Raw genomic sequence first — 12,184 nt, 5'->3', positions numbered from 1 at the left:
AAACATCAAACCAGAAATGCATAACATTAAGTTTGCCATTTTACAAAATAACTGTAACATGTATACTAGACCTCCTTAATGCACTTATCAAACATTAGCTAGCATATTGACAGTTAATAATTAATTTAAAATGTGAATTAAAGGCCTAAAATATTACAGCTGTAATAGGCTAACAATAATATTATTCATATAGTATAGTGATTGTGTACAGTTAACTTGAATTAATTACATGGCATCCAGATTTAATTGTTACGTACATACTAATTTTCAGTATGTTTTACTTCCTTAATTGGTATTTAAAATTTTTACTGTACAATACTCATCCTATTGACCTGAAATTAAATAGTGGCTTGAGGCGATTAATTTTAAAATGTCACCACTCAAATATTATGCAAAAATTATATTGTCTTCTAACAGAAAGGTATCTATGAGTTCATTAAAGGACTTTCCCAGCTTAAAGTGAATACTCATTAGGTATTGCAAATATCTGTCCAAGTATGAGAGCGAGAAATACAACAGTGTAATTTAATTCATATTTCATATACAAGTGTGACTTTTTACATTTGTACAGGGAAATATTGAACCTAAGTTGGAATTTTACAGAAGTAAACTTCACAAGAGTTAACATGTTTAAAAATATAATTTTTGGCACATGAATAACATCTATAATACTTGTTCTGAATTAAAAATAAAGGATCATATAAGAATTTCAAACTTCTGGTCTTGGCATCAGCACCTGCTGTCTAGTGGGTCCAGACAAAATACTGTGCCTTCAAGAGTTAGTCCCATTTTGAACCCCTCCTGTAAAAGAAAATCAGATATAGTTAATACAAAGGTAGTCTTTTTCCACATATATAAACCCCAATCCTGCAAACTCCTGAATGCACGCTTATCTGTAGGCATTTAAGTAGTCCTCATAGGCTCCAGTGGCACCATTCATGTGAGTCAAGTTAAGCAATTTTGCAGGAACAGGTCCCAAGGATGCAAGATTTCAGTGCCAGAAAGTCAGAATCTTTTGGCTTTGTGCAAAAATGGAAACTGAATTTAAAATGAACATCACATAGTGAATCACGCAAATTTTTAAAAAATGGTCATATTCCAAGCCTGAGTTTTAATAAGTTCCTTTTAATCAGGGTAGGTGCAGAAGAAAAAAATGTAGCACAAATTCATGTAGTATTTTCTGACATTTATGTAACAGAGTCCAAATACACAATATGCACCTAAAAGACAAAATGAATAATATCAAGTGGTAAAAGAATGAAAGAATGGTTTGTAGCTATACTAATGTGAAAAACTTCTGAAGATTTAATGGCATATAATGGCATTTTTGGTATTTTACATGTGTTTGCTAAACTGATGCAATTTTTTAAAAAATTCACCATGTGAATCCTTACTATTACTGCTATATTTCTCCAGGTATGGTAAATCCCACAATATATTAAACTCCTTATTACAATTTTAATAGGGATATGCTGGGAGATTATCATTTTCAGTTTCTGCAACTTCCAGGAGTGTGTAGCTAAGTTAGCCGCCTCATCCCCTGAATTGGATCTAAGAAATGTTGACCTCCGATTGGAAAACAAAACAAAACAAAACTATCCTGAATGCTTCAGGACACTGGTCTTAAGGAACTTACTCGGGAAACTACCTATCTTCCCATGGTTCACCAACACTACAGGCTGGAGATGTATGGGGAGGTGGAGACCTCCCCAACTCAAAAGAAATAGGTATATTACAGTTCCTTTTCTTCATTTAACAGAGAGGCTGCAAAATGTCCCAGATCACATATGGATCACACAACAGTAAAGAAGGCTTCTTATGCCACCTCCTTCGCTCTTCACACATAAAATCCAAGCACAATTTGGCCTTGCATTCTTATTTGACATAGCTTATACAGAGGAGACCTTAACATATAAAAAGTCTAAGTGGACTGTTATAACAATTAAAACAGTGTCAGTGTACGAGAATGAATAAAATATTCAAGATGTTATACCTGTGTATCTAAATTTGTAGCAACAACTATACCGTTATCACATTGTTTTTGAAAAACAGCATATGATCATACCACTAGGTTGTAGCAAAATCCATACACACAAGCAGTCAGCATTAAAGTTACATAAGCAACCTTAACTTTATTGTTTCCTCACTTCTCAGTGTGGAACCATGGAACTCTAACATTCTCTTTCACCTGGTTCTGTTACCTTTAACAAACACTGTGCAGCTAAATCAACCGTGCAAGTGCCGCGCAACCTACCTTCACTCAAAGCATTGCTAAAAAGTGAAAAAAATCATACCAGATCCAATGTGCCTGTTCAAGGAATACATTTTAAAGGCACATAATTTGGTCAAATCAAAACTGATTGCTACTAGAAAACTCAAAGATGGTTCTCAAGACTATTATTTATTTTCAAGTCAAATTTCAGCTTTCTCCTTCTGTTTTCATGATAGAGGTGTTTAAAAACAAATTAAAGGCCAGATTCTGTCACCCTTTCATTGAGAAGTTCTTTACACCATCAGTAATCCCATTTACTTTAGCAGGACTACTTGTGAAATAAGATACTACTCAATGTAAGTAAGGGCAGGAATCTGACCCAAAGCATTTTGTTTTTATGATGTAGAAAGCATTTTTGTTGTCTTTCCCCACTCTCCTCATCTTAAATGCTGAACTACTTTGGCTTGAACTTTAAAAGAAACATCACTTTTGAGCAAAGACGAAGCCTGGAAAATTTCATTCTGATAAGTGAAAATATTGCAGTTACAAGCAATTGGATGAAAAGTAGGGGGCTGAATGGAAAGGCCAAGATAATTTTAACCACAGTAATTCCTGCTGTAATGCTCATTTCAGGTTTTCCCTGAAAGTAGGATGTACTTGGGAAATGTTGCTGATGCAGTATGACGTAAACAGTATGCGTTTTTATAAAGCATCTAAGACGAAATCATCAAGGATGATTTTGAGTCACCCTTACTGTGGTTAGATATAAACTCAAACTCTAAGATATAGTCTCCTATTTATGTACACTTGTAACTCTCATTAGGTTGTCATGAATAAATAGCATACATGTGTTGTACATCAAAAAGATACCTTTTAAAGATAAAAGGAAAATCACAGATTCAGCTAGCCTCATCTCATGAAAAAAATCAAGTCACATGCTAGAATTTAAAGTGTCAAAATATTTAATAATCCCACTTGGGATTATTAATGGCTGGAAAATAATATTAAGAGAAATAAAATAAAGCTCAAGGTGTTTAATTATAATGTGGTCTGAGATTTTCCAAGCAAAAGATTTTTCTAACAGCAATTTCTACCAAGATCAGGCCAGAATCGCTATTATGGTTCAGCAAGACTAAGCAGCTGTAGACCTTGTTGAACCAGCCTGGGTACATGATTGTGTTGCATTGCCTGGGTGGCATAAAGTAGCCAGAGCATGTTGGTGAATTTGCCCCATTTTTTATGAATTTCACAAGAGCTGGCAATGCAGAATGAAAGCACAAAAGCCTTAAACACAAAAGGATTGTTCTAAGCAAACACAATACAGTTAGAGGCTGTGATGTTATATGATTAAAATATGACCACGTAGATCATTGTTGTTACCACTGTTATATAATTACATCAACTCTTGTACAAAATGTGTCATGTAAGCAAAAAGTTATGGTTTGTTGATTATTATTATCTTATTTGTAAGGATGTATCATGTTTGTATCTGAAGTTATGAATATTAACTATGTACCTGTATTTCAAATGTTTGCTTCTGTGGTAACATCCACAAGGTATTTAGTCAGCACATTCTAAAGGGACTATTCAAGTTGAACAGCCCATCAAAGAACACTTAACTCACAATGGACCATGGAAGACGCCTATCCAGAATGAGGGACTTTCATGTAAACCTTCTAAGGAGAGTGTAGGTAATAGCCTCTGCTATGACTAAGCAAAGCATGCATGGACATGTGACTTGCCCATGTGACTCCAAACTCCATCTTGTTACTTGTGATTTTCCAAATTAGAATAATGGGTTTCCGTCCACATGACAAAAACTATAAAAGGCCCTGAAAACATTCCCATTTGGACTCTTTCCTGCTCAAACATCTGGACGATGAACTTATACTAATGGGAGCATTCTAACCAAGGGGCTGAGGACCTTGCAATGATTTGGGAGCAACCAGAGACTTAACTAGTTAACAGTTTATTCCATCACTGCTACAAGCCTGATCCAAGAACCTTGCAATTATTGTATATATTTGATTCTTTTAACCACTTTTAACTCTCAACTTTCTTTCTTCCTTTTTATAAACAAACCTTTAGATATTAGATACTAAAGGATTGGCAGCAGCGTGATTTTGGGGTAAGATCTGAGTTATATATTGGCCTGGGTATGTGGCTGGTTGTTTGGGATCAGAAGAACCCTTTGGTTGATGAAACTGGTTTTAAATAACCACTCATCATTAAGTCTAGTGTTGGAATGCCTAAGGAGGTTTTTTTGACTTCTTGTTAGCCAGTGTGGTAAAACAGAAGTTTATTTTGTTGCTGGTCTGGTGGGAGAATAACCAGCAGTTTTGAGGTGTGTCTGCCCTATTTCTCAGCAGTTTGTCCTGAATTTGTTATTCTCAGTTGTGACCCACAGAGGCATGGTGACAGAGGCCTAATACAAACCTGGTGTAAGTGGGCATGTCTCAGCTAAATGCAATGAATGGAGTTGTGCCCACTTACACAGAGGCTAATGTCCTGACCTTGCACACATTACCAGTGTTGGTACAACACATACTCTTCACGACTTCAAGGGGAGCACTCTGATGAGTAAGAGCTACTTACATAAGTAAAGCTTACAGAATCAAGCCCTAAATTTGCTCTGCTAACTTTTAAAACCCTCAGTTAAATATGTATGAAACCTTTACTGAGCTCTTAAAACATACTAAGAACTGATTCATTCCTGATGTTGCAAAGGGGAAAATCTGCATGCTCTCCCATGCTCATTGGTGCAGATGCACCAGCAGAGGGACTACAGAGATTCATCTGCCATGGAGGACAGCTTTAAACTCCAGCTAGGGCCATGACAAAAATGGTACCTGAGGAGACACATTGAAACCTGAGTATTTGCAGGGTGTCCTGTCCTTGTCACTGCACATTGAGAGAAATAGCACACAGCACAGGGGAGTAGTGCTTGCAGGTGCCTCAGGCTAAGTGTGATCTCTGCTGTAGGTGGGGAAAGAATGGGCCAGGCCCTCCATTTTTGAAAAGCACTTTAGGGAGTTTTTGGAGACTGCTGACAGTGCAGGACCCTCCTCTTTTCAAGCTTTGTTGTTTGGCTCCAATCTCCCAACTCTTATTGGTCATCAGAAACAGAGCAGCTGTTTTCACTTATTCCTGTCTTTTTAGTCCAAACTGATGTTTTGTTACTTATCACCTGTAGTGTGCAGCATGTTTTGTCTTTTACATATTTCTAGCCTATTTCTTGCCTGATATATTTATTTTGTTTTTCTTTCCGACCGCCTCCTTTGTCTTTCCCTCTGTGATCTGGCTCTACCCTTTCCATCACAAAGTTTAGGCCTCCAGTCCTTTCTAAACTTTCTCCAATATTCTAAATTTACAAAGCAAACAAAAATAATTCAATGTTCATATGTCTATAATATGAATGACAAAGAGAATGGAATAAATTACAGAGTCAAAGTTTGATCCATTCAAAGAATTAATGTACCATATTGTATCAGAGTTTTATTAATATGTCTTTTGTTCTTTATGATTGTAATTAGCCAACTTCAGGACTAAAGGAAAGTGCTGGTTTAGCTGCCAGATACTTAACTAATACCATACATAAAACCCAGCTTTCTTGAATAATAAGGGTTTCCAAAAAAGGCAAGATAAAATATTATTATAATACCAGGAACTACAGTGTTAACATAAATAGACTTAAAAATCATCGGACTTAATAGATTATCATAATGGCCCTTTCTGGCCTTGGAATCTATGACAAACACAGGAAGTAACTGTCCTGCTCCATTCAGCATTGGGGAGGCCTCAGAGTACTGTGTCCAATTCTGGTCACTACACTTCAGGAAAGATCTGGACAAATTGGAAAGAGTCCAGATGAGAGCAGCAAAAAATGTAACAGGGTTAGAAAATATGACCTATAAGCAAAGGTTAAAAAGACTGGGCATGTTTAGTCTTGAAAAAAGAAAATTGAGGGGGCATCTGATAACAGTCTTCAAATATGTTAAGGGCTGTTATAAGGAAGGTGGTGATCAATTGGTCTCCATGTCCACTGAAGGTAGGATAAGAAGTAAAGAGTTTAATCTCAGCAAGGGAGATTTAATTTATATATTTGGAAAATCTTTCTAATTACAAGTGTCAGTTAAACTCTGAAATAGGCTTCCAAAGGAAGTTGTTGAATCTCCACCAGTGGAGGTTTTTAAGAACAAGATGAACCAACACTTGTCAGGGATGGTAAGGTTTATTTGGTCCTGCCTCTGCCCCGGGGGCTGAACTAAATGACCTCTCAAGGCCCCTTCTAGCCCTACATTTCTATGATTCTTAAATAGGCTTCTATAAACAGTTGTCTTTATCAAGAATGCACCATTTGGAAGATATGTTTAAATAGGACTGTTAACCCTTATCAAAAGCATTCTATCAATACCAGGGTCAAATCCTGCTCTCTTTACTATGGCCAAACTCCCATTGAAAGCATGGAGTAAAACTGAGTAAGAACATCAGGACTTGGCCTAAAATCTGGCTGACAATGGCACAAAGAAAAGTAGTAGAATGGCATAAAACTTCCTGACTTAAATGAACTACAGTTTGGAATGATGATTATATTTCACAAATTATTACCTTTTTCAGATTGTTCATTTTTATATATTTGGGCAAAAATATGTGGTTAGAGTCAATATTTTCCTAAAAGTAACAAGATGTTGATACCAATGAAAAAGGTAAATTTAACATTTTTCCCTTTATTTAAAATGCAAAAACTATTATTTGCATTAAGTAAAAGGTGTTTTTGTCTGTCTAGTTTAAAGCATCTTCTCCACACAAATATTGATGATTAGCTTTACGTATTATTAACATATTTTTACATTTTTTAAAAGTTTACAGCAGATTTGTAAAGAAAGTACATTCCTTCCTCCTTAAATCACATGCCTTATTCACATAAGTAATTCCACTGGCATCAATTAAACTAATGGATTAACATGACTAGTGTCACATAAATGTCAAACAGCCAATGGATTGCTTGAAATCTCTCCCATTTTACTTTTGAAGAAGAGGAGCCATCAGAAGAATATAAAACATTTAGACTGGCATTTTTCAGCTTCTTTCAAGAGTTCTCTTCTCTCAAAAGTGGGCTGAATTTAATCTGACAACTCTTCATTTGGTGTTTAAACATATTTTTTTGTTGGGTTCTTTTTTGTAATCTGCAGATCCAATCTGTCAAGCACAGAACTAGCCTTTAGAGGTTTCCATGGGCATATCATGCTCTTGCATGTGATCTTAGATTCATAAATTTGTTTTTCTTTTTTAAACCTGCTTATAAGTTTGGCCAGCAGCTTTTTAAGGTTCTATAGTTCACACCAGCTTGGCTATGATATTTCTTCTGTCTAAGTTTCATGGGGGAAGAGGGGAAAACAACAGGTACCCCCCTAGCTTGTTGACTCCCGTTTTTCTCTGTAGAGTCTAGATAACAAGAGAAGGGGTGGTAACTGTGCTCTGAAGTCAGATAAACTCCCTTTTGCAAGGAAAGGGGACGATCTGGGTGATGAGAGTGCCCTTTGTGTGCATCTATGGAGGTGAGATGATTTATAAAGCCATGGGCTACTTTTACTTTAATAATTCCTCTTATCTGTAGCTCTCACAGTTAACTCAGAACAATCAAAGCTTTGTGCAGGCTTTCAGGCACACAATTCATATGCACAGGTTTTAAGAAATTATATGGGTTAAGGTGCTGTATATTTATTATGAAACCCAGATTGCAGTATGTATATCTCCCTTCACCTTTCACTCCGAAAGACCAACACTTTCAGCTGTAATAATAATGATGTCAGTTGTAATGCCGGGGCTGGAGAAAAATGGATGAGCATTTATGTTTTGTTTAATTATTTTTGAAAAGCAGGATTACTTTAGAAGTCAGAATATTCTTTTTAAAATAATGATATTAAATATGTTATGGGCAGTCAATAATATACTTTTCATAATATTTGTTGTACATAAAATAGCATGTAATATCTGTAATACACAACTTTTTTTATTGAAAGGGAATCATGTACAAGCACAACACATTGAAATATATTATTTGTATCATTATATATATATGTACTTTAGCTTCTGCAGACAGGCAGGATTTTTTTTTTACTGAAGATGCTGCTGTCCCAATAAAACAGCATGTTCACCACGACTTTGTAATTTCTTCCTGAATTTTTAAAGTGCAAGCAGTAATTGTATCAATAACCCTAGAAAGCATCCCCATTGGGTCTCAAATAGCTCAAATCTGTTGATCTCAAGGGCACCCAACCATGCCCATCTCCTGTCTTTGGGGAAGGATGGTACATTGAAGGCTGGGATCTGTGGCTGGGATCACGGTAAGAAACTCCCCTTAGCCCTGGTCCACACTAGGCGTTGAGGTCAAATTTAGCAGTGTTAAATCAATGTAACCCTGCACCCGTCCACATGACGAAGCCCTTTTTTTCGAATTACAGGGCTCTTATAATCGATTTCCTTACTCCACCCACGACAAGGGGATTAGCGCTGAAATCGGTTTTGCTGGGTCGAATTTGGGGTACTGTGGATGCAATTAGATGGTATTGGCCTCCGGGAGCTATCCCAGAGTGCTCCATTGTGACCGCTCTGAACAGCACTCTCAACTCAGATGAACTGACCAGGTAGACAGGAAAAGGCCCGCGAACTTTTGAATTTCAATTTCCTGTTTGGCAGTGTGGCAAGCTGCAGGTGACCATGCAGAGCTAATCAGCAGAGGTGACCAGGCAGAGCTCATCAGCAGAGGTGACCATGATGGAGTCCCAGAATCGCAAAAGAGCTCCAGCATGGACCGAACGGGAGGTACGGGATCTGATTGCTGTATGGGGAGAGGAATCCGTGCTATCAGAACTACGTTCCAGTTTTCGAAATGCCAAAACATTTGTGAAAATCTCCCAGGGCATGAAGGACAGAGGCCATAACAGGGACCCAAAGCAGTGCCGCATGAAACTTAAGGAGCTGAGGCAAGCCTACCAGAAAACCAGAGAGGCGAACGGCCGCTCCAGGTCAAACATGCTGCTTCGATGAGCTGCATGCCATTTTAGGGGGTTCAGCCACCACTACCCCAGCCGTGTTGTTTGACTCCTTCAATGGAGATGGAGGCAACATGGAAGCAGGTTTTGGGGACGAGGAAGACGATGATGAGGAGGCTGTAGATAGCTCACAGCAAACAAGCGGACAAACCGGTTTTCCCGACAGCCAGGAACTGTTTCTCACCCTGGACCTGGAGCCAGTACCCCCTGAACCCAACCAAGGCTGCCTCCCGGACCCACCAGGCAGAGAAGGTGAGTGTACCTTTTAAAATACTATAAAAGGTTTAAAAGCCAGCATGTTTAATGATTAATTTGCCCTGGCATTCGTGGCTCTCCTGGATATACTCCCAAAGCCTTTGCAAAAGGTTTCTGGGGAGGGCAGCCTTATTCCATCCACCATGGTAGGACATTTTACTACTCCAGGCCAGTAGCACGTACTCAGGAATCATTGTAGAACAAAGAATTGCAGTGTATGTTTGCTGGTGTTCAAATAACATCTGTCCTTTATCTCTCAGTTATCCTCAGGAGAGTGATATCATTCATGGTCACCTGGTTGAAATAGGGTGCTTTTCTTAAGGGGACATTCAGAGGTGCCCGTTTCTGCTGGGCTGTTTGCCTATCGCTGAACAGAAATGTTCCCCGCTGTTAGCCATGGGGGGGGGAGGCAAAATGCGACCTTGTAACAAAAGCACATGTGCTTTGTATGTAATGTTAACAGCAAGGGTTTACCGTGAAAGAGTGTACCCATTGTTCTATAAAATGTGTCTTTTTAAATACCATTGTCCCTTTTTTTTTCTCCACCATCTTCTCCTTCCCAGAGGCTAGTGAAGATTAGAAGGCGAAAAAAACGCACTTGCGATGAAATGTTCTCTGAGCTCATGCTGTCCTCTCGCACAGACAAATGCATGGAGGCAGACAATGTCAGAGTGCAGGAAAGCACAAAATGACCGGGAGGAGAGGTGGCAGGCTGAAGAGAGTAAGTGGCGGGCTGAAGAGAGGGCTGAAGCTGAAAGGTGGCGGCAGCGTGATGAGAGGAAGCAGGATTCAATGCTGAGGCTGCTGGAGGATCAAACTAATATGCTCCAGCATATGGTTGAGCTGCTGGAAAGGTAGCAGGAGCACAGACAGTTCCTTGTGCTCTTCTAACCGCCCTGGTGTCTGGCTGTGCGTAACCAGCAGCCAGGCGATTTGCCTCAACCTCCCACCCCACCATAAACGTCTCCCCCTTACTCTCACAGATATTGTGGAGTGCACAGCAAGCAGTAATAACAGTGGGAATATTGGTTTCGCTGAGGTCTAACCGAGTCAGTAAACTGCACCAGCGCACTTTTAAACATCCAAATGCACATTCTACCTCCATTCTGCACTTGCTCAGCCTGTAGTTGAACTCCTCCTGACTACTCTCATTTCAACATCCCCAATGGTTATTTTCTGATCTGGGAAGAAAGTCCCTTCCTGCAGCTTTTGAAACAGACCAGAGTTCCTGAAAATGTGAGCATCAAGTACCTTTCCCGGCCATCCCATGTTGATGTTGGTGAAAAGTCCCTTGTGATCCATCAGTGCTTGCAGCACTATTGAAAAGTACCCCTTGCGGTTTATGTACTCGCTGGCTTGGTGCTCCGGAACCAAGATAGGGATATGAGTTCCGTCTATGGCCCCACCACAGTTTGGGAATCCCATTGCAGCAAAGCCATCTACTATGACCTGCACATTTCCCAGGGTCACTACCCTTGATATAGCAGATCTTTGATTGCATTGGCTCCTTGCATCACAGAAGCCCCCTCAGTCGATTTGCCCACTCCAAATTGATTCCCAGTAGCTGTCTGGTGTTGCAACCTTCCACAGGGCTATTGCCACTCGCTTCTCAACTGTGAGGGCTGCTCTCATCTTGGTATTCTTGCGCCTCAGGGCAGGGGAAAGCAAGTCCCAAAGTTCCATGAAAGTGCCCTTACGCTTGTGAAAGTTTTGCAGCCACTGGGAATCGTCCCAGACCTGCAACACTATGTGGTCACACCAGTCCGTGCTTGTTTCCCAAGCCCAGAATCGGCATTCCACTGCATGAACCTGCCCCATTAGCACCATGATGTCCACATTGGCAGGGCCCGTGCTTTGAGAGAAATCTGTGTCCATGTCCTCATCACTCTCGTCACCGCGCTGATGTCGCCTACTCGCCCGGTTTCTCTTTGCCAGGTTCTGGTGCGGCGTATACTGCTGGATAATGCGTCTGGTGTTTAATGTGCTCCTAATTGCCAAAGTGATCTGAGCGGGCTCCATGCTTGCCATGGTATGGCGTCTACACAGAAAAAAGACGCGGAACGATTGTCTGCTGTTGTCCTGACGGAGGGAGGGGTGACTGACGACATGGCTTACAGGGTTGGCTTACAGGGAATTAAAATCAACAAAGGGGGTGGCTTTGCGAGAAACTGAATGGCCGCCTCAAGGATAGAACTGAAAACCTCAAGAGTAGAACTCAAAACTGAGTTTAGCAGGCTGTCTATTTCATAGAAGGAGGGAGGAGAAAATGAATACAAAACAAATCTGGTCTATTTCTTGTTTTATGCCACTTCATCTATCTTTATATATCTTGCTGGCAGCAGACTGTGCAGTACGACCGCTAGCCATTGTCACCTCCTGGGTGCTCGGCAGAAGACGGTGCAATATGACTACTGGCCATCGTCTTCTGCTAGCTGCAAATTAAAAGATAGTGCACTGCCATTAGGACTCAATCGCCATGAGATGAAACAAGGGAAATGACCTGGCTGAGTCACTCCCATGTTTGCCCAGGCGCCCAGTTAAAAGAGCACCCATGACTACGTCGATGACGGCTACCAGTCATACTGCACTGTCTGATGCCAAAAGGCAATAAACTGCTGCTGTGTAGCAATGCAGTACCATGTCCGCCAGCACCCAGGAGACA

At 40.0% G+C, this 12,184-nt stretch overlaps 1 protein-coding gene across 8 annotated transcripts in view; it reads right to left on the bottom strand.

Moving 5' to 3' along the window:
- Nucleotides 1-678: 678 nt before the first annotated feature.
- Nucleotides 679-12,184, bottom strand: part of GULP1 (GULP PTB domain containing engulfment adaptor 1) — a 289,955-nt gene continuing 278,449 nt past the window's right edge. For all 8 annotated transcript variants that reach the window (XM_043505462.1, XM_043505461.1, XM_043505459.1 and 5 more), the window contains one exon: nt 679-801. In XM_043505462.1, coding sequence (XP_043361397.1) covers nt 730-801 — 72 coding nt within the window. In that variant the 3' untranslated portion in view covers nt 679-729. The remainder of the gene's footprint in view (nt 802-12,184) is intronic.

The sequence above is a fragment of the Dermochelys coriacea genome, chromosome 11 (assembly GCF_009764565.3).
Source record: "Dermochelys coriacea isolate rDerCor1 chromosome 11, rDerCor1.pri.v4, whole genome shotgun sequence".
Lineage (NCBI taxonomy): Eukaryota > Metazoa > Chordata > Testudines > Dermochelyidae > Dermochelys > Dermochelys coriacea.
The sequence above is the reverse complement of the archived record's forward strand: the minus strand, read 5'-3'. Positions and strand labels throughout refer to the sequence as shown.